This window comes from Pectinophora gossypiella, chromosome 3, assembly GCF_024362695.1.
Source record: "Pectinophora gossypiella chromosome 3, ilPecGoss1.1, whole genome shotgun sequence".
Taxonomy (NCBI): domain Eukaryota; kingdom Metazoa; phylum Arthropoda; class Insecta; order Lepidoptera; family Gelechiidae; genus Pectinophora; species Pectinophora gossypiella.
Genome location: NC_065406.1, coordinates 11,014,082 through 11,036,880, shown reverse-complemented (window position 1 = coordinate 11,036,880; position 22,799 = coordinate 11,014,082). Strand labels below are relative to the sequence as shown.

At 42.6% G+C, this 22,799-nt stretch overlaps 3 protein-coding genes across 5 annotated transcripts in view; 1 reads left to right on the top strand and 2 right to left on the bottom strand.

The window, feature by feature from the left end:
• The first annotated feature begins 2,586 nt into the window (after positions 1-2,586).
• On the top strand, positions 2,587-4,293 carry LOC126382030 (protein cereblon-like). 3 transcript variants are annotated; one of them, XM_050031716.1, is made up of 5 exons: positions 2,587-2,914; positions 2,982-3,184; positions 3,270-3,447; positions 3,656-3,707; positions 4,216-4,292. In XM_050031716.1, exons 1-5 carry the CDS (start codon positions 2,800-2,802, stop codon positions 4,274-4,276), a joined length of 609 nt encoding a protein of 202 aa, XP_049887673.1. In that variant the 5' UTR covers positions 2,587-2,799; the 3' UTR covers positions 4,277-4,292. The 3 variants fall into 3 exon arrangements, with proteins under 3 accessions (XP_049887673.1, XP_049887672.1, XP_049887674.1); XM_050031715.1 differs by lacking the exon at positions 4,216-4,292 and adding an exon at positions 3,998-4,158; XM_050031717.1 differs by lacking the exon at positions 3,656-3,707 and having other exon boundaries at positions 4,216-4,293.
• A 417-nt stretch (positions 4,294-4,710) lies between these two features.
• LOC126382029 (serine/arginine repetitive matrix protein 2-like) lies at positions 4,711-9,680 on the bottom strand. Its single transcript, XM_050031714.1, has 3 exons — positions 9,497-9,680; positions 6,471-6,881; positions 4,711-6,109 (listed from the first exon to the last, which is right to left on the bottom strand). Exons 1-3 carry the CDS (start codon positions 9,522-9,524, stop codon positions 5,331-5,333), a joined length of 1,218 nt encoding a protein of 405 aa, XP_049887671.1. The 5' UTR covers positions 9,525-9,680; the 3' UTR covers positions 4,711-5,330.
• A 2,146-nt stretch (positions 9,681-11,826) lies between these two features.
• Positions 11,827-22,799, bottom strand: part of LOC126381948 (GTPase-activating protein) — a 28,463-nt gene continuing 17,490 nt past the window's right edge. Inside the window, exons 3-16 of the mRNA XM_050031550.1 lie at positions 21,773-22,574; positions 21,575-21,690; positions 20,639-20,831; positions 19,913-20,061; positions 19,102-19,318; positions 18,213-18,416; positions 17,871-18,014; positions 17,337-17,431; positions 16,992-17,102; positions 16,520-16,656; positions 15,601-15,739; positions 15,153-15,340; positions 14,741-14,873; positions 11,827-14,624 (exon numbers count right to left, since the gene is read on the bottom strand). Coding sequence (XP_049887507.1) covers positions 13,319-14,624; positions 14,741-14,873; positions 15,153-15,340; positions 15,601-15,739; positions 16,520-16,656; positions 16,992-17,102; positions 17,337-17,431; positions 17,871-18,014; positions 18,213-18,416; positions 19,102-19,318; positions 19,913-20,061; positions 20,639-20,831; positions 21,575-21,690; positions 21,773-22,574 — 3,934 coding nt within the window. The 3' untranslated portion in view covers positions 11,827-13,318. The remainder of the gene's footprint in view (positions 14,625-14,740; positions 14,874-15,152; positions 15,341-15,600; positions 15,740-16,519; positions 16,657-16,991; positions 17,103-17,336; positions 17,432-17,870; positions 18,015-18,212; positions 18,417-19,101; positions 19,319-19,912; positions 20,062-20,638; positions 20,832-21,574; positions 21,691-21,772; positions 22,575-22,799) is intronic.

Sequence of the window (22,799 nt, the reverse complement as noted above, 5' to 3'; positions counted from 1 at the left end):
CGGGCTCCACCATTTCCAACACTCCCATTTGCAACATTTGATTTATAATTTTGTCCATTTCCGACGAAACCGGAGTTTGTAAGCAATGCCTTATCAAGTCTGGAGTTATTAAGGGAGGTTTCGCTATGAAGGGTATACGGAAGTTTTCTATCATATTTACGAGCGCAGTTGGAGCCTGAAGACTCCTCCAGCGACTGACAAAATGTTGTAACTGCCCTGCCCGGAAACTGTGCGAGTCAATATTTTCGCCTCGGCTGTCCACGACCGGACTGGCCGGGCGGCCTACCCTGTCCTCGGGTGTTATTGGAATACGTCTCGTTTGGGTAATTACGGCCGGATCTTGGACGTGAAGATCGCGGTTGTTGAGTAGGTTGTTTATATGCGGGGCGATGGTAGTCGCGCCCTTGAAAAGTAGAACCATTATATGCGTTCGTAAAACCTTGTGTATGCACGCTTGGGTGGCCAAACACAGCGGGAGTATTAGAATTACCAGCATAACTAGGCGGGACCTGAGTTTGCTGTGAAGGCTGCGCTTTCGCGGCAGCTAGGTTTTGTGCTGGCGCTCTGAGCGGCCAGAATGTTTTAGATACACCTCCGGCCCTTTCCATGATAGAGGAGAAGGAATCCTTTTGAAACAAGTTCTCACAAGTAGGTGGGATTTTGCGTAAGCTAGCTTTCAGAAAATTGTCTTTTATTGATCGTAATATATTATCTCGTCTCTGTTGTATTAAGTCAGCCCTATGGCCACACGTCAACTGCAAAATATCACTACTGATTTTCTGAAAACTACCCTTTACAAAAATCTCATGAATTTTTTCTTGCAATATGGTATGTGGCACTTGGCCAGTCGATTTTGCCCACTCGATAAGCGTTTTAAAACCATTTTGCGCCGCTTCATTTTGTTTAATGACTGCCTGTGTAATCGCGGCAAATCCGCGTTCAAGAAGAGCCAAAGAGTTATATTTATCATACGGTTTAATCTCCTCGTTAGTTTCCAAATACGTAAAGCCCGGCGAAGAACAATATTGCTTTTGAACCTCCGCATAACGGACATTATTCCACTCAGCAGTATCGAAATGTTGTATGTTTTTTAATAAATCCAAATGTTTGGAGGTAGATTTAGGTACAGAAGGTTCCTTGAGAACGGTATTTAAATGTAAATCTACTGTGCATGATAATTCCGAGGGCTCGGATGTAGAGGGTAGATGCGTTTTAGAATCTGACATCAACGTAAAATTCGGGTTATTTTCCGGAGCCAAACTGTTTTCGACGGCGTCCTCATTATATAACTCCCTACTAACATCGGCACTTATTTCGGAAACAGCATCATTCATCTCGTCAGGTTCGGGCATATAAGCACTTGAATGAGAAGTAGGGCGGAAGGCAACACTATTTAAAAAGTTTTTAATACCACTTACTTGCTCGGCCAATATACAAATAGCCTTATCGGTGTCGCGGCGGCGCCGTTTAGACTTTTTTGACGATTTCCTTGCCTTTCTCTTCCTATTAACCCTAGGTGGGTCAGGTTCGGGGACGTCGTTCGCCTCAGGCTCCCTTTGTGGCGCGGGTTGTATAGAAGTATCAGAGCAAAAACCCGAGCTAGAACTCGAATCTGAGCTGCTGGATTCGTCCTCATTTGAAATATTCATAACTGAAAAATAAAAAACAGTTAATAACGAACGGTAACACCGTTTTAAATTTTTAGCCGTAATTTTTTTATAAAAATTATAATAATTGTACGTATGTACTTACTCGACAACCGACTGTTACGACTTACAAGTCACTAATGAAGCTAGGGGCTCGGCCCACCTTGCCGAGGCCCCCCCACCAGGCGGACAGGACATGACGTCACATGATGGAAGGGGCAAAAAGGGAAGTATTCGTCCAAAAACCGACTCGTTACCGGAAATCAGGTATACTACTCTCAAATAATTTTACTTAGGCTTCAAATAACGGTTCAAAGCTTAATAATCATGTCGGCAATGTGCGCTCATCGACATGTTGCCGACTGACTTGCGTAATCCACGTAATCTGTTGCCCAGCGACACGACTTACAGTGAAACGAGTGAAGCCGCCGTAAATAACAAACGAAGGTTGGCAGGTTCACACCGTGCACCGGTGTCTACCTAGTATCGATATTTTGAACGTACCTAGTCGCAATTGTCAAATTTATTTTTGCGTTGGGCTTTTCGGCGGGAAACGGGAACGGGACAGTTGCTCTCTTCATTGAGTAATCTAAATAATTAATACGAAGTGGTGTTTTGTGGTTAATGATCGCATTAAGTTAGTCGGAAGACATTCGCGAGTGTTATTATATTGGAGTATTCAATAAACAAAGTGTATCTGCCTATTTTCGCTTCGTGTCGGGAAGCCGCTTCATAACTCAAAAGTTTATGCGGACTTTTGAGTTAATTCGTTTGGGGTTCGGAGTAGGAGTCTACTCCGAGGGTGGGGGCTTAGGTTTCATCATCATCACCTTTCATCATTTCATTAATCATCAAGAAAAAAAATACGTCAGACATGGCTGTATGGGCATAGTTCCCTTTGCCTTACCCTTCGGGGAAAACCAAAACAAAAAAAAAACATATTTTTGCGTTGGTATTTGCCGGTGTATTCACATAATCTTTTTTTACTACTTTTCAATGTAAATCTGTAATTATGAAGGTAGTTCTTATTCATTAGAACATAAATTTTAATTTCTGTTACCTACCAGACAAGAACTACAATTGGAAACAATTCGTAAAATTGTGTTCTTATAAAGTAACTTATTGGAAAAAAGTGCCTGTTATCAAACACGGCATGATTTATTATTCTATTATTTTGTTTCTATCATGCGCCCTTCCAGCTTATCAAATTTTAGCTGAAGAACTTCCTACAAGTGAAAAGCCAGTAAAGCCACAGCAGCCTGGCGAAGGTAAGTCTTATAATAAACAAGAATAAAATCGAAATAAATGTGTATTGTTGTATGTAATTGTTTATAGAATTACTATTGTGTCGGAAATGTGGCTCTGACGTGGCGGACTCTTTTTACCTATTCAACAAGCTAAGTCCTGGAGCACGGAAGACTGAGAAGCAGAACTTGTTTGGCAGGCAGAATGTCTCTGTGCAGACATTAGTCAATCCTTTTGGAATAAATTTTGATATAGTTACTGCTGAAAAAGCGAGATGCGAGAATCTGGGTCTGGTATGCAATTTAAATCTTGTTTATATTATTAAACAATTTTAACTTTGTGATTTATTATTTTTAATTTGTTCAAAATGTTTATTAGCCTCAAGGTGCAGACTCATGGTTTCCTGGTTATGTGTGGCGGATCTGTGCATGTCCTCGTTGTGGACATCATCTTGGCTGGACATTTGAGAGTGTGGCAGACCCATCACAAGAAAAACCAAAGGATCAAATTCAGCAATTCCATGGACTTATTCTTAGCAATGTTCTAGGAGAGAATTGTAAGTTTTTATTTATTAGTTACAAGTTAATAAAAATATTTATATTTCTTATCCAGGGAGAACCATCATAATGATGTCTAACAATAGATTTTAAAACATACTAAAATTTTAATACACAGGCAGTGCACTCATTTTACTTTTAGTGCACCATGAAGAAAGACACATTTATTGATGTATTCAAAACATTTTGAGTCACATATGCTTTCAGATAATGATGCAAATGTAGCTGCAAAGAAACAGGATGCTCTAGATGGGATTCGGTGAGAATCCCTGGAAACTGAAAGCTTTAATTGGTCTTGTCCCTTACTAACCAGATTACCAAAGCATATTGTACCTTGATACAATACTTGTACTTAACAATTCTATCTGTAGATACAAAATATTTTACTTTTGATTTTGGGTTAATTGTCTGTCTTATCTTGGAACAGTTGGGATTTTTCTGCCTTCATTTGATGCATTATTATCATTTTGAAATAATGTTTGATTCCAATATAAAAATATGTCATCTTTAACACACATTTTTTCTTGCTTATAATCTATTATTTTGCAGATATGAATCTCCTTCAATATCTTCTAGTTGTAACCTCAGGATTTACATTGATGTGTCTGTTTTACAAGTTTCTAGTCTTGTATGTCTTAAAATGTAGAAAACATCGGTAAATGATGGCTCTGTGTTTATTTGAACTTTAGTTTTCCTACACTCAATATTCTCTACTGTACTTACTATCTTTTATGTGGCATGATACTATCTTTTATTTTTATTTTCAGTTACAGATTCCCTAATAATGATGCCGAAAACATTCAAGATGTAAACGAAAATCGTATCTGAAGAATATAATTATGTAAAAAAATTTTTGGGAGTTTTAGTCTTAAGAATCAAATTGAAAAAATATGTATAAATATGTAGTAGGCTATATTCTTTACAGTCTAGATAAACTTCTATTTAAATTGTACAGTCCTATCAATACAGTTATATTTTATCTTCAATGTAAATAAAGTGCCTTATCGCAAAAAAATAATTAACATTTTGATCAGAATTTGCAATTATTGGAAGTTATGGAAATTTTATGCTGTTTTTATCAACATTCGCTCATTGGTATCTCACTCTTGCTGATATTTTTATCAGTTGGTACCTGTCCCTTGAATATTGACACCAATAATTCAGTTTCTAGATAAAATCTAGAATCAGAATCATTTATTCAATCATATTTTAATAACCAGAATTTGTAATTAAATTAATTAAAGTGAAAATAAAACTATTACTTATAAAGAAAATGTTTTATTTAAACTTACTTTCTTCGTAACAAAATAATAGTCTGGCGAGAATTATGCTAAAGCAGCCATAATTTACAGAAGTCAAATAAATGGCAAATTCCAAAATCGTCAGTGTTACACTGATGTAAAACAACATGAAGTATGGTAACCAGCAAATAAAAGAATTGTATTTTAGACAACAGTACAATATCTTTGCTATGATAACTAAAGCTCTGTTTTGCATATTTTACTAACTTTAGTACATATCTCATCATAATAAAAAAGTGCCTTAAGAAAACTATCTCCATTCAAAATCAATCGAAATTTGGTATTACTTGACTTTCTAGATACTTTATACAGAGCAGCAGAGTATACTACAACAAGAATGCTGGCCATCTCACTTGTTCCTACCAGCTACAGTCAGTTTAACGAATTTTGCACTTTCGTCAATACTTAACAAACAAAATAATTAATACTAAGTATTAATAAGTAATATTTTCACTTTTATAAGTAAACTATACTTCACACAATTAAGTCACTTCTTACCTCGACTTCTTAAGAGTTTTAGTAATGGTATGTAGGTATAGGTACTGTAAAATCACAATCAACATAGTACTTCCAATACCGCACTATTGGCTAGCAAATCTTTGATGCAGAGTTACCCTGGTAGCATTCGGAGTGGGCGAGAAGTTGACGCCACCGGGAGGCTCCGCTGCCGGTTCATTGCCGTAGCTCTTGCCCTGAATGGCAGCTATTTCTTTTTGAAGTTTTGGATTCAGAATTTGTTTATTAACAAACTTTCGACCGACCCCACGGTTGCCTCCTCTGCCGCGCCCTCGTCCTCGAGATCTTGTCGAACGATTAGACTGGTTGGAGCGGTTCGATCTATTGGATCTGTTTGATCTATTAGATCTGTTGGAGCCCATAGACCGGACGCTGCCTGGACCCCTGCGAGTATGGTAGCCTCCGAGCTGGTTGGTAAGTTGTGCTAACGTCTGCTGGCTAAGATAGCCCGCATTGCCGACGCTGTTGCGGCGTCTTTTGGGAAAATCATTGGCGACACTCACAGTTAACTGGGAGCCAGGAGAACTAAATGAATTGTTTCTGGAGCGCGAGCGTCTGAATGTCTGGGATTTAATAATGTTATTTAATAGACGCTGCTGTTCTTTTATGATTTGATCAGATCTTAGTCCAACATTACTGTATCGGTTGCCAGTGGTAAGCCCGCGTCCACGCTTCGAGATTCCTCTCCTCGCTCCAATGGGAGAGCGGAGGTTGGCTCCCCCACGGAGGTTACCTCTGCCACGAAGGGCTCCTCCACGTCGAGTGGTCACGCCAAGTCTACTGTGGACGTTACTTTGGAGATTTGGGTTTGAGTTATAACGCCGAAGTCTGTTTTGAATTCCACCTGACAAGAAAAATATTGTTATTATAAATATTAGTCACCAAAAGTGTGTACACTTATATTTTCAGTTTAGTAGGATTTCAGATAAATGATAATATATCGTCACTGGAAAGGCAAAATTACATAAGCGCCAAAATATCCTAAAATAGTAGTCCATCTTATGATATCTATTGCTAGACATAGAAATTGAAAAAACAATGTAAACTTACGTTGACGTCGACTAAATTGGATAAATGGGTAAAAAGTTATGATAAAAAACGAATAAAATACTTTAAACGGATTTTTCTTGAAATGACATTTTGGCGCTTACGTAATTTTGCCTTTTCAGTGACGATATAAAGAAAATGTTCACAGAATTATGTACCTCGTCTATTTATTAGTGGTGGCATTTCTATTTCTTGTTCAAGCCCTGCCCGACCCCTAGGCGTAATACTGCGGAGGCGTGAACGAGACCTGGAGGCGGACCTCGCGCGGGAGTTGCCGCGGCGTTGCTGGGAGCGGGAGCGCGCATTCGACTGCGAGCGTGCTTGCGACTGTGAGCGCGAGCGGAATTGACCATTGGGCCCGCGCGAGCGCGAGCGGCCCTGCCGTGGGCCGGGCGTGCCGGAACGGGAGCCGCGCCCGCCTCCACCGCGCCCACGCCCGCCACGTCCGCCGCGCCCACCGCCGCCACGGGCTACGCCGCGCCCACGACCACCGCGCCCGCGCATCGTCCCACCTCTGCCGCGAGATCTACTTGCTCGGTTTTGTTCTTTATTCTGTTTTATGATTTCATCTGAAATAAAATGAAAATAATATGGGATTTGTTATGAGAAAAAAGGCGATTTCATTGAGTGTCCAAGACTCAGCACTCCAAACAAAAAAAAAAGACTGATTAAATTAGGACGAAATAAATTTAATTTTGATTTTAATAGTTGAATCAGAGTCAGCACCATTATTTACTACCTATGTATCACCAGAAAATGGACAACGATTCCTAAATTATTCAACTCATTTGGCATTTGATGCTAATATGTTTTGTCTATAAAACTTAGTTATTAAAGGTGGGTACAGTTCTATCTTGTCTCTGGAAAGTACCCTATGTTGGGATGTGATGACCGCATGTCAGCTTGTAGCGAGGAGGAGAATGTGAGTTACGACACCACGGATCTGAGGTCCCTCGAGTGGGTCAGGCCCTCTGTCTCCGGGTTGCCACAGGACTATCACCTCTGGCTTACCTTTATTGGGCGTTATGCTACAGCCACACCTGCGGCGAAAATTCACGTTCGCGTTGTCGCGATAAAACTATTCGATCTACGATGAAGTGTTTGGCCACGTTGAAAAAAGATTTCGCAATGTAGCGATAATTATTTTTTACAAAAAAATAGAGAAGGCAGTGTTCTCTCATTATTCTCATCCATAATTACTTATCATATATAAGTTTGCAGAATGCCATCCTACGTTCAATTGCGAACGCACCATGGTTCAGCAAGAATGAAGAAATACACGAATACCTTAACATTCCAACCGTCGCTGAAGAGATCAAAAATTACCAAAAGAAACATCTAGAGCGGCTAGCCGATCATCCGAATCCCCTCGCATCAGAGCTTATAGACCTCGTAAATGTGGTGAAACGACTGAAGAGAAGCCATGTCGTATAAAGTGGGAGGCTGTGACATTGGTTGTGGCTCCTGACACGTCATCTATCCACTTAACGAAACTGCTTATAGTCTAGAGGACTGATTGTAGTTTAAACCAAGAAAAAAAAAAAATATATAAGTTTAAACACTCTTCTCTGAAGTTCTTCCGAATAGTGATGTTTAGGAGATAGCCCTGGTTACTACCAGAACTATGCTGTGGTAAAGTAACCCTAAGGATTGGCATTGACAACGGACAACAAACAAACAAAGCGCGCGAAAGTGTACCCAACCGCACGAACTTTTATGGTGATAAAAACCTTTACCAAGCTGGAGAGGAATGTGTGTATAAATAAATACGTAACACCTCTGCTTACCCCATCGGAGACATAGGCGTGGTGCTATGTTATGTAGTTCACCAACATCGATGCAAAGGGCCAAAGGGTAATATGGTGCCTATATCTTTACACCTGACAATGTGTTTGCAAAATTCCATGATGATTGGTTGAATGATTGAAAAGTGTAACTAAACTTTATTAGTTTCTTATTTATAATATTGTTAAGAATTTGTGGTAAAAAGAGCAGGTAAAGTGTCTATTCAAGTTAAGTAGACATTTGAAGAAATAGCAAAAACATTCTTAAAACTAGTTATTTCTTAATCAAACCTGCTTGTAGATTTTTGTACTTTATACACAGGCTTTGATTACACTACTAACAAATTCATGTTTGGATCATAAATGATTATCAGATCTCAATGGTAAAGGAAAACATAGTGAGGAAAACCACATTCCTGAGAAATGCATTTCAAAGGATGACCGGTTATGTATTGGGCTGGATTTCCTTTCGCGGGTTGTAAAGTCAGACAGGCAATCTCCTCAGTAACATGCCAGAACTGTTAAAATCCCGTGAAAATGGGATAACACTAGGTAAAACATGAATAATCATTGACCTATCAGCATAGATAAAAGCAATTTGTGTACCTAGATAAAAAGTATAACTTCTTCATCATCATCACTTACATTAAGTTATAGAATTGATAGATTTTAGAGGAAAGCTCTAAAAGTCTCAACACTGGGTGGAGAGAAGTATGCTGAATATTAAACCAAAAGATTAAAAACCTACCACTTTCTTAACAAATTTAAGAAAGTGGTAGGTATCACATATACAGTAAGGTAACTAAAGAGTTAATCGATTGGTCAGGAAGGGAATACCTATAGAAAAATATTGGAGGATGAGATTAAAAACGTCCAAGTCATGTAGGCCCTACCATATGAAACTCTTGTGCCATGCACATTGTACGAATTGACTTCTTAGGGAACATATTGTGATTAATCCAAGCTTTCAGAGTAGTATGCCTGTCTTAGTACAGTACAAACTACAGAGAGATACATAAATAGGTATACCTATATGACATGGTATTAAAAAATATTGTTATCAATCAGGATCTGCTGTTAACTGATACACGATGACAACAGTTAGAAATAACAGAATGGTATTTCAAAACGAACAGTGCAGCAGGAGCTGTTAACACGCATATTACTAATATCCCAAAATAGAAGTAAATAATTTGGAGCAAACTTATGACGCGGTTAGGTATAAGGTTATAAACATAGAATATAATATAAAGCTCTTGTGACTTTGAAATGCATTGAATACTTTCAGAAAACACATCTATAAACTAATTTACTTGTACTAAAAACAACTATCTGATATTTTTCAGACCGCCAACAAGCGCCAAATACATCAAACATATTTATGAAATTTTACTTCTTACCAAGAGACATATTTATTGCGTCGTTCATGTTGAAGAATTTTCACTTTTCCTTTGACGATATAAACTAACTAGTATTAACATTTAATTCGTGAAATCCATTCGTTTTCTACAAAAAATACACTCGAAAGGGAGGTTAGAATTCCGAAGGATGCGAAAGCGATCGTTCAGACCACAGATAAAAAAATAAAATAATTGGTTGTATTTTTTTTTGATGGTTCTCTACAAACATGAGAATGAAGTTACAATCATTTCAATCATCTTTTTAGTAATAGCCAAATTTTGTTTTTGATATATTTCGGGATTTAGAATTAAATATCCAAATCAAATTATGTTAATAAGGGACGATCCAAGTAACGTTCCCCAAAAAATATAGATGGCGCTGTACACATTTAACGTGATAATTACTATTTTTGTGGGTACATAATAATTCAAATATAATTTAATTACAGAGGCATATATAACAAGAATTGTTGCTTGATAAGTAGTTCGACTATCTCTTTATTTTGATCAAAATAATAATCGATAGAAAAAATGAACGAATACGTTAAGCCGTTGGTCCCGGTTACTAATTAGGACTGATGTAAGTGAGTAGTCGTTACACAAATCGTTACATGAGCCATGTCAGGGGCCTTTGGCGGTTCAATAAGGTTGGTACCACAACCCACACGATAAAAGAAGATCATTTATACCCAAAAACAAAGATAAAAATGCATATTATGTCTGATATCCATGAAATTAGATGGTAAAACGAAGGCATAGCGCCATCTTTATTCTTTTCATAATGAAATAGTAGTGGTGCTAATTCCTGTAAATACCATCTAATTTTATTTTAAGTTATATCTGTCATTTTCTTATCCGCCGAAAAGGAAAGGGACGGGTAATCGACAAGCATAAAATTTATGGAACACACGTCAATTTTAAGCACAAATCTAAACCAACCGTCTAAAAATTTTACGTCAGTCAATAACCCGACACATTAATTTACTCATTCTTCCTAAAATTAAGAGCTGTGAATCATCCGTCCCTTTCCTTTTCGACGGATATGAAAATGACGGATATAACTTAAAATAAAATTAGGCGGTGTCTGCAGGAATCGGGGCCATTATCCCATTTCCAACGATACCCTAAATCAAAATATAATAATAATTTGAAATCGGATACACGCAGAGTTCTATTACATGTCGATAATAGCATTCCGTTCTCATCCATAGAGATACTCTTATATGTCTATGTTCTCATCGAACAATTATTTATTCTGTGTCGAAACAAGGATTCATTTGATTTAGAATTTAGAGTTCCGTTGTTGTCAATCAGGAACTCCAAGATATATTCGTGCATCACACTTTTCTAAAGTTCTTAACAAGAGAATTCTTTCGTGGCGCGGACTTTACATTTTAGGAATCGTCAAAATCAAAATTTACAAATGTCACCAGCAGCGCCGCGGGACCGGGACTATGTCGTAGATACCGCGGACTGTACTCCCGACCCGTGGTACAACTGCGATGTCCAACTGGTTGTACTACGGGGAAGTTACCCAAGACACTGGGACACACACATACCTACCGTCGCGCCATTATGAAAAATAATTTTGATGTTATTTCCTTCAACAAAACCTCAATTTCTTTTATTTAATTTCATACCGGGTAAAATTGAGACCACAATTTTTAACCTGAATTGAAACGATAGATTACGTAGAAATCCGTAATAGCGTTCAATAATGTTCGGAGAACGCATTGACATACATCGTAGTGTCATGGGTTCGAAACTCAGTTCGGGCTCTAACCGACAAAATTCATGAGAGTCAAAATGGCGGGTATATTGTATTGAATCCAGGCAAAATGTATATAAAAAAATCGTACCTAAACTGAGGGTAAGAAAATTCTTTTTTCATAACTAGTTATGAAACTTTGGTTACGAAAACGTGGACGAAGGGATATTATTCAGTACCTATGCTTTAAACATTCGTACGTCCTTTCGATTAAAATATGGGTGATGAGTGAAATGGAACGTATCTTTCTAATACTTACTGTCTGTACCAAAGACCTTGGTCTGTACAACATAGGTACATACATACATACAAATAACACATACATACATAGGTACTGAATAGTAGTTGTTAGGTGTAAATACATGAAGTTATATCACTACTGCACGCAGTTTCTTTAGTTACCGCGGTGCAGGCAATACCAGAGCCCTGAATCGTGTTCTATGTATAGGCTTTAGTCATTCAGCCAGCACATCACATTCAAAGTAGGGGAGAATGTCGGGCTTGCAGTGTCCCTGATGTAGTCGGGAATCAGGACGTAAATTCTTAAAAAAAAAGCTTTCAATGAAATTCGAACTTATGTGTAATTTTATTAACAAAATGAAAATAGGTGAAATAAATAACATAATATATTTTATGGGAAATATTAATTTGTACATTATTTTATACTTATTACAAGTTAAATCAAAATATTCCTCTCAATCAGAGCTCAACAATGTACGTAAAATACAAGTTTATTGAGTTTTCAAACATATCTAATTTCTATAAGAAATAGCTATTGCCAAATTTTAACATACTTTTCAAGTTCATTCTTATAATTATGAACTTCGAAACAAGATATTGACCTCCCATGTTATCATCACTGATCATTAATATTCGATACAATTATGTTCTTTAATTACTGATATTAAAGAGGTATGAAGGTGTACTAAAATATGTCATCATCATCATCATCATCAGCCGTATGACGCCCACTGCTGGGCATAGGCCTCCCCCAAGGATCTCCACGACGATCGGTCCTGCGCTGCCCGCATCCAGCGGCTTCCCGCGACCTTCACCAGATCGTCGGTCCACCTTGTAGCGGGCCTACCCACTGAGCGTCGTCCGACACGTGGTCGCCACTCCAGAACCTTTCCGCCCCATCGGCCATCGGTTCTCCTCGCTAAAATATGTATACATACTTAATTATTATTATAGTTAATATGTTTGTAAAATTGAATCACAGTATAAGTGGTGTTAAATCTGAAGGCCGGCATCATGACTTATGTTAAGGCCGAATATTATACAATATTAAGATTTCAATTAAATAGGTAGTTTATAGACATTTTAGTAATGCTAGAGTAGAAACAATACAAGGTTTCGAAGGTTACGTCTTTCTAATATCTACGACAGATAAAAGAAGACAAACGATGGGCCAGCTGGATATGTATTTCTTAAGAACCACGGACCCGCGTATTGGTTCTACTCTAGGCATGCCAATAATATCAAAATTTAAGTACATTTTAGTGGTGCAGAAAGTATTTAAAGCTGTGCAGTAAATCTTCGTAAAACCGAATATTTTCTCGACTAAGTATGATTTTGGAAGATTTCTTTCCTAATAAGTATTTGAGTCTAAAAATATATCGGAAGTCACACATGCATTCGTCAATATGACATTTCAATATTTCTCCTAAATATAATATAGTTTGAAATATTTAAAATATAAAGTTCACTATTCCGTATTGCTAAGTTCAAGATAAGACAAGACACGAATCGATAATATCTAATTCTTTAGTATAACATTTAGTGTCATAATAACATTATTGTGCTAGAGGAATGAGAACGCGTCGCCGGAGGCGAGCTCGCACAACGCTTGGCACCTACTGAGTATTTAAGCTACAATATACTTAAACGTATCAGTATTCTTTCAGACGATCCACTACAAACTAGAGGAGGCACACGCTTCAGGTCGACGAAAAAGAGTTCGAAAAATATAGAAATAAATACAACCCTAGACTAATACATTTACAGTAGCACTAAGTATAGTAATGTTCGACCGCGGGCGGGCTACGGCGGGGCTAGAGGCGGATGTCGGTGGTGTTGGCGCGCAGGTCGGGGGGCGCGCGCCACGCCGCGTCCAGCGCCGGCGCCGGCGCCGCCTCCTCGCCCGTCTGCACGAAGCCGCGGCACTGCACGTCCTCCTGCGCGCCGTACCGGTGCAGGCTCAGGAACTTGAGGTTGGCCACGATCGACGAGTTGATCGGCCGCGTCGGGATGTTCACCGTCGTCGCCGAGCGCTCGATGCGCCGCGTGCGCCCCTCCGCTGGCGTCAGCTCGAGCGACTGCCCGCGTCCGTACAGCCGCGACTGCCCGAAGCGCGGCGTCAGCCGCCCGATGAGATTGTCCTCCTTGCTCTTCGATTCCTTCTTGCTAGCTGGCGCCTCGTCTACCGGCTTCGGTTTCTTCTTGAGGAAGAACGGCGTCAGGCGCTCGGTAAACGGCCGCGACGCGCTCGCGCCCGCGTCGTGCACGTTCGACGTCGAGCTCGAGGTCTTAAGCGGCTTGATCGTCGTCGACTGCGTCTTGATCGGGTTCGACTTGCGCTGCACACTCACGCGGGAGAACACGCCACACTCATCCGGATCGGCGCGGTCGAAGGAGTCTACGCGCGGCGACGGCGAGCCGTCGGCCGGCGAGTCATCCTCGCACACCTTGAGTACGCAGTAGTCGCGCTGCAGCTCGTCGAGCAGGCTGTCGTCGTTGGACAGAGTGTCGCTGGCGCTGTTGGGGCGCGGCGGCGAGGGCGGCTCGGGGTCGCCGGCGGGCGGCGCGGGGTCGGCGGGCGGCGCGAGGTCGGCGCGCCGCGCCCGCGGCGGCACGGCGGGCGGCGCGTCGTGGTCGGCGGCGGCGCGCGCGTGCGACATGAAGTTGGCCATGAGCTCGTACTCGCGGCAGCGCTGCGCGGGCTGCGCGGGCGGCGCGCGCGGTTCCACGTCCACGTACTCGCAGGCGGGGGGCGCGGGGGGCGGGTCGGCGCCGCGCGCGGGCGACAGGCGGGCCGGCTTGGGCGGGCGCGCGGGCCGCTCGGCGCTGGCGTCGCTGTCCTCGGAAGGCTCGTGCTTGAGGCAGGACATGGTGAGGTAGCCGCTGCCGGCGGAGCGCGTGGACTTGCCGGACGAGCGCTCGTCGGCGTGGCGCGCCAGCTTGAGCGACTCGCAGCTGGAGCTGTGCGGCAGGTCGCGCGCGGCCAGCGGCTTGCCGTCGAGGTCGAGCGGCGCCGGCAGCTCGCGCCACGGCCGCCACAGGAACGCGGCGCCATCCGCGCCCGCCGCCCCCGATGCGCCCGCCAGCTGCAGGTAATTGTCGTCGCCGATGGGCGCTTGTCTGGGTAGAAGCGAACAAGCAATATGTTGAGAACAGTGTTTTTAGTGGTTATCACAAAATTTAAACTTCATTCTCTGAATTATACACTCAATTAAGTATTTAGATGAGGTACTCACTTGCTGCCATATTTGGTCTCCCGCGCAAGGGATCTCCTATAGATGCGGTGCCGGTGTTCCAGGTCGAACATCGTCTCCTGCAATTCGCGGAGCGTCGCCGCCTCTGCTTCCCGTTCCTCTGGAGGCGTGCCGTCTGAAATAAACATAAGAGGGATTAGAACGACTAACGACGAAAATTTAATAATCTACAAACAAGTATAACATTTGCGACTGCTAGACAATGTAAAGACACTGAGCGCAGAAGTTATCCACCGCTCAAACATCTCCAACAATCTAAAATGGAACAGCGTAGTGGAGTATGCTCCATACCCCCTCAGATTGATTGAGGGCAGGCTTTTAGGTACATAGGCAGATTATATTATCTATGATGGATGGATGTGTCTTGTCGCGACAGATGGACAATAGACGTTACCGGTGTTGGCGTGGTGCAGGCGGTCGTCGAGCCGCGTGGAGTGTGCCACGAGCAGCGCGTGCAGCCGCTGCAGGTCGCGCGCAGGGTCCAGCCGCAGCGCCAGGGCCACCGCGCCGCCGGTAGAGTTCACCCCGCTGGCAGGGTCCGAGCCGCTGCAGCCCTCCGCCTCTGCTTCTTGGCGCCCGCAACTGTTGGACATAAAAGGGTTGCGGGTTAGTCCGATTTTTGATGAAACTTGCACTATTCCCAAGTCGGCCGAAACTAAATTTCATAAAAAAAATATTATTGCAATACTATTTGAAGTTTCGGAGATAAGCGTGGACAAACATACACCTATTCTGATTGTATTACATACAGGCTCAAATTGATAACTTACTTTTTTAAGTCGGTTAAATTTATTTCAGGATACGGCAACATGACATAAGCCAGAGGTCAAGGAACTACGTACCAGGTCCAGTGCGAGCCGGCGTAGTAGCCCACGTGGTGCAGGGCGGGCGAGCGGCGGCACAGCGCCGACAGCAGCCGCACCCACTCCGCGCGCTCCACGCAGTTGCTGGCCTGCACGAACAGGACGCGCTCGCGGTGCACTGCAATCACATCGCATAGTCACTCTACAACTCTTGCTAATGGTGAGAGAGATATATCACAACCGCAGAACAGTAGTCGTAGGTGTTAGATTCTAAAGACAAATTGACGAATCGTATGATTGACAGGTTTCCAGCCCATAACCTATGCTTATAATTCATTATGCTTATGATTTATTTAATACGGTTGTGACGTGGCGAGACGTTTGATAAAGGCTTTGTGTTACTAGTTTAATTATTAGTCAGTAAGCGATCTGTTGATCTTCCAAATATTTATTTATTTTACTTTTATAATTTTACATGACAATTTAAACCATAGACTTATAATAAATAAAAGCAAATAAATAAATAAATATAAAATAAAAATAAATAAATAACCTGCGGATTGGAGCCAAACCTTTTTTTTTTGTTTTCATTTTTGTGCCCAAACATGCGATCGGGCGACTGACCATAAGCAGTTTTAATGGTTTGGTTTTAGTGGCGAGCAGGACAGGCCCCCTCATTAGATAGCTGCCTTCATTAAGGTGCTACTGTATGTTATCCCATATGTGCGTCCTTTTGAGGCGTCTCATATAGTGATTGTCACTTAAACTCCGGGCCAGTTTGTTTTGGTCATGAGTAATTCGATCTCTGTATAACCTTGTGGTGGTGGCAATTTCTTGCTTAAGTGTCCTCATTCCAAGGTACTCGTGAAGTTCGTCCTAACCTAATATGGCGTCGTGATGTGACTTTAGCTGAGCCATTTCTGTTTGTACTGTTAGTGGTAATGCAGGTGCCACTCACCGATCTGGAAGATGTTGTTGGCCCCGAGCGGCGCGCCGGCGGGCGGGCAGTCGACGGGCGCCACGGCCAGCACGCCCGCCAGCGGCAGCCGGTGCGCCGCCGACTTGGCGCCGCAGCGCGACCACGACAGCTCGCCGCTGCGCCCACAACACATTGTTACACTCCACTCACATGACACCCGGTCAACGACACACAAGTCAGAAAAACACAAATTGTAGCTTTAGGTACAGTAACTCTTTTCGATATTGATAACCAACTTGTTTCTAGAGGCGTGCGCATAACACAAATTGATAAAATCTTCTGATATATTAATCTTTTGACATTGACACAAAAATCAAATTTAGAAAACAGGGAGTTGTTTATACATTTTTGCTTCCCGCTTATTTGTATGATAATAATGCCGAACTTTCTGCCCACTTTTCAAAAGGCACTTTACGCGTAGTGTACTATAAAATTACAAACAGCATCTTACCTAGTAAGTCTAAAATGTCTCCGCTTGGCGTGCGCATGCGCAGCGCGCGTCCACCGCCGCCGCGGCGACCCCGCGCCCGCTCGCACGCCCTCCGACCGCTTGATCATCGTCCTGCAATAACACACGACGTAAATATTTCTGTATTTTTAGGGAAAAAATGAGATAAATGGGACAAGTAATAGTGAATATTTTGACAATTATGTACATGTACAAAAGTCATAAGTGCATACATACCCATATCTGATCCAAGCGAGGCACAAACAGAATTAAAACCAGTTTATTATTGAATGTGGTTTTAAAAGTAGTAATGTAATTATAATGTCTAAAATATAATTTAAAACTAACCCTTCTTTAAGTAGCACTGGTGTCTCTTGAACGTTATTGTTCTGAGTATCTGAACTTGTGGAGATTATTTCTAGGAACTGCTTTATTGCTTGCACCTGGAAATGAATACAATATGGTTACACACAGAGATAGAGAGACTTACGATGTAATATGTCCGTAATCTAGCAGAGAGAATAAGGTAGGAAGCGCTGTGATCGAATAGGGCAATGGTGTGTACTCTAGCGAACACAAACTTAACCTAGTTTTAGTTTGTCAGCTTTTAAACGAGTAACGTCCTTTACTTACAATACGTGCAAGAAAGAGATGCAGATAGTTTTAACCTGCCAAATTAAAACTATCTGTTAAAATTAAGGTGATGGTTGCTTCAATCGATTTATATATAATCTAGCCTATAATCTCCCACTGCTTCGATTGCCTGGCCGCCTTAGGGCCTTCCCTTCCTCTTTCCATTTCTCGCGTTGCTATGCGTGCTCCGGCCAGTCCCTCCTGCAAGCGCTTGGACGCTAGTTTATGTATAAAACAATGTGTACTAACATGTCTGGGTGTGCAGAAGCTGCGGTACAGTTCGGCCATGTACTCCTCCTTGCACACCTGCTGCGCGGAGCGGCTGCTCACCAGGTTGCCTAGCGACTGGATCGTCTTCGAGATCAGCGTCAACGTGCGGTTCGTTTGCGGGTCCTGCAATTCCAAATTCAAGTAGATGCTTTTGAGCGTAACTAAATTTGGTCAATAGAAGTGTCATTCTAAAGTCTGTTGGTAGTCTATGACACGAATCATTCAAAACATTCAGTCCAGGGAATATTCTCGACTATTCATTATCAATATATCTGTGATTTCGAAACTTGCTGATGTTACAAATAGTTTCAAGATACTTACAATCTGTTCGGTGGTAAGGTCAAAGAGCCGCGGCCCGAGTATGGCGGGCGCGAAGAACCGCAGGAAGATGAACCCGGAGACGACGGAGTAGCGCACCTCGGCGTTGCGCGGGAAGTGCCGCGCCGCGCACTGCCGCAGCGCGTCGAACAGCCGGCACATCGCCGCCGGGCACATCGCGTACGACGACGTTATCGCTGCGAATACCTAGACAAAACACAACCGTAAGATTGTTTGTTGTAACGTGGTGAATTTCCAACTTTAATTGGGTATTTGACTGGATCAAAGATAAATTGTAAAATGCTAATCTAGAAACAAAAGTCAGTCTAAGATAAGCAAAAATCGATCTCATTTATTTTTCGAGTTTAATTACGAATTAAGTAACGATCTGTACGCTTTTATTGATGACGTCACAGGACAGTATTTCCATACAATCTCCAAAGAAGTTTCGTTTTGACTAGGTTGTCAAGTTGCCTATTGTCAGTTTGAAACCAGCAAGCTCTCTAATGGTTTTATTTATTAAGGTGAAAACGTAGGCGCGTGCATACGCATACACTAGTTCAGTTGCAAATGAAGTAACTCTTTGTCAGGTCATAATAATATGTGTCTTCCTTAGAGAGATTTTCTTCATTCCTAACATCGTAATATATCCACATACAGATACAAGTTCGGATTACAAAGAAGGTCATAAGTTATCGACCATTCTTAAAGTTAGGCTTGTATTTAAACGGTATGCTAGCATATGAAGCGTAGGCATTTACAAATTGCCACCAAATAAAAGACTATGTCCAGCGTGAATTTGCCGATCTCCAAGTCAATCAATGTAAACATAATTTTCTAAAGAGACGCTTTCCCAAGCGGACGCGCAGATTGGGTCTTAAGTAACACTCACCCGCTCCACATAGTCCTTCAAGTTAGCCAAGTTAGTAGCGATGGCAGCGGAGGGCTTGACTCGTGCCGGGTCGATCTCACAAGGCCGCTTCTCCGTTAGTACAGCGGCCAGCGTCGGTCGCAGTACTGATCGCAAGTACGACGCGCCGCTCAGTCGCATCGCTTCGTCCATCATCTTGGAAACGAGAGTGTTGCCGCGGAATATCGTCGTTGCGTCACTGGAATTTTAATGGCCTTGTTAAGATAGGGATCTTTCGAATTATATACTGATTTTGGTTGTGCTAATAATATTCAGCACTTCCTGATGTGGTAATATGGTCGGCTAATACAATACTTTTGAGAATAGAATAAAAAAGTTTATTGCCTAGACTCAAAAGAGAGCAGCAGAACTGTTTGTCGCCAAAAAAACACGAGTTTTACTAACCGAATCATCCGTTCATCAATATTAAAAGTCGAATTGTAAGTTTTGGAATGTTGAAAATAATATAGCTTCGTAAGACCCGGCTTTTCAGATGCAATAGTTAACGACAGAAATCGGATTTATAACTTCAGGTTATTTATTCGTAGACCCCAATACTGAACCCGCAGCGTGGTCGACGATTTCCCTGAATGTGGGCTTATCGCTACGGGCCCACTAGGGTTGATTAATTCTGAGCACCCTCAGGACTGTTGTATAAAATTTTATACCGGGTGAGAGTCCTCAGCGCTCCACATTTGTCTGGCCAAGTAGTTAGTGCCATTTGCGGCAAATGTACAATAAGTCACGACAAAATAAAAGGATTTTAAAAGGAGCTTATATTGCATAGACTCACGTGAGCACAGATATCTCGGCATCGGCGAGCTCCTTCACGATGGGTACAATGAGATCGTGGTGCGTGAACAGCCGCACCAGGGGCTGCGCCGCGTCCGTCTTGCTCGACACTATCTCGCCGAGGATGTACACCGCTGATGTTGTTATCGGCTGGAAACATGAAGCTTATATGAAATATACAGTTAGAATAAGTCGGTTATAAAATACAAAAATCAATATTATATCAGAAGACCTGCTGAAACATTAGCGGTCGCTGAATTTCGTGCCGGATGGAATCATACATACATACAAAAAAGTCCAAACTAATCCCGGGTGTAAAGCCACAAATTCTTCAAAAACAATCCAAATTATTGCATCCATTTTTGGTTTTAGTGTTCTATGTTGCCCGGTATCGGCCTCCGTGGTCCAGTGGTTCAGCGTTGGGTTCACGATCCGGAAGCCCCGTGTTCGAATCCCGGTGAGGACATATCACTATGTGATCCCTAGTTTGGTTAGGACATTACAGGCTGATCACCTGATTGTCCGAAAGTAAGATGATCCGTACTTCGGAAGGCACGTTAAGCCGTTGGTCCCGGTTACTACTTACTGATGTAAGTATGTAGTCGTTACATGAGCCATGTCAGGGGCCTTTGGCGGCTCAGTAATAACCCTGACACCAGGGTTGATGAGGTTGGTATTCCACTTTACAACCGACACGATAAGAAGAAGAAGCCTGGTCAATAATTACCTTCTGATGCACACTCCTAAGGAATAGCTCCTCTAGTTGTCGGTAGTGGTGTATTGGGAAGACGTGGTCGACGGTATACTGTAATAGCAACCGCAGTGATCCGAGCGTAGCGCTACCGGCCGCCGAAAGCCGCGTGCCCGGCGGGGTGGCGCCGCGGGACAGGGCGCCGCCTGCCCGGGACGATAGGAAGAACCTGGACGAAACGTTGGGTTAGAGGCGCACGTGCGTAAACTAATATACTGGCTCCAACCAGGACACAGGGAAGTATTTTATATCATAAACATTTACGCGTGAACCCCATCGAGCAGATCCATTTTGATACGAAGTCCTAAGATGGATATGATGTACCATACGATGACAGGTGATAAATTCCTTCCATTACGTCAGAAAAGTCAGAAATGCCCGAGAAGGTAGGCATCTGAACGCATACTTTGTTTTTATTCACTAAGTCCAGCATAGCAGATAATGAGCTAATAGATGACATTTAAACGAACAATGACAATTTATCTATGAACGATATTCATTTTCGTTCGAATTATATATCTTTCAAGTATACTAATTCATGATTTTTTAAAATTATTTTTAATTATATACTTTTGCCATGAAAAAATCTACTTGATAATAACTCAGAATAATGAGCTGTATCATCCCCCTCAACATTCGGTACGATGTCACTTAACACTCCTTACAAGTACATACAGGTAGCCATACAAATAGGTATGGGTGTTAGTGACACTGTAACGAATACTGAGAGGGATGATGCAGACCATGATTCTAAGTTGATATCAAGTGGAATTTCCTGTTTTTTTTTAAATTAATTTCAGATTCATGCTTTTGCGACGGAAAATTCCACTTGATATTAACTCAGAATAATGAGCTGAATCTTCCCTCAAAGTTTTCGTTACGATGTCACTAACATCCTGTATATTGCCTTACCAAGCTCTCATCGGCGACGGGGCCTGCTGTCGCAGTTGCACCCGCACTTCCCCGAGGAAGACCGGCGTGGCAGCGTCATGCCACACGGACACCCGCGCCTCGCACGCGACTCCCGCCTGCAACACCACAATACCCACATTACTAATCATGACAACCGGTGCCGACGCACCACTCAACCAATTACTCAAGCCCACTCACCGACTGCGAGCCGTCTTTGTCTTTCGGGTCGGCTTCCATTACGAGATCGAAACAGAATATTTCGTCAAATTGAGGATTAACAGTCTTCTTTCTTGGTTTGGTGCGCCTCTCCACTCTCCGTCCGTTCGAGTACAATAACGTGACGAGAGCGAACGGGTCGCACTGGCCGTTTTTCGTGGTCAGCTCCGAGCATTCGAGCACTCGAAGCCGTAACGTGTCGGGGCCGTTGCGCGCAGCGCAATGTCTTTCGGGGTCCGACCAGTAGTCGGCTGCGGTGGGTGTGGGGGACGTGTCCTCGGACATCGTGTGCATGGGAGGTTTCGTTCGGGTCGCCCATTGCGCTCGATCCTTCAGGCTCTCTGAGCGAGACAACGCTAGTGCAGGTTCGGGCGCGGCGCCACTCAAGAGTTTCTTGCTGGTGGAACTTGAGCACGAGCCGAACCTCATGCTCTCCTTGCAGTACTCTGACAGGCGGACGAGGTTGTTGGCTCTAGTTTTCGCCGAGCAGTTGTCGGCGGTCGGGTCCGGGTCGGGCGGCTTCGGCTCCATTCGTAACCGCTTTCTTGAGTCCTCCAACGTAAGCTCGATATACGCCTTGCCTTGCACTTCGGAGTCCGCGTCGACGGGCCGCAACGCGAACCAATGATCCTTATTGTTATATCTGTGGAGATCTTCTCGCTTGATCGCCACTTTCCCGAGGACCTTGTCCTGCTTAAGGTGTTTATCACGGTCGAACACGTATATGGACAAGTATCTAAACCTTCTAGGCACCTCGAATTGGAACTCCTCGCCGAAGAATGGACTGAAACAATACAAAGTCTATATGAGAGTGCATATAAAATGTGCATATGAATAATATACATTATTAGCAATTCTAAGATAGTGTCAACTGTCACAGATATCAGAGTAATGTTTATTTATGTTGACTAGCACGGTTAAACAATCGTTATCATATCAGCTTTCGACGCGCAAGATATTTATTGTCGCGCTCTAGTTGCGACTTCGTGGAAATTTGCAGCTTTCATGG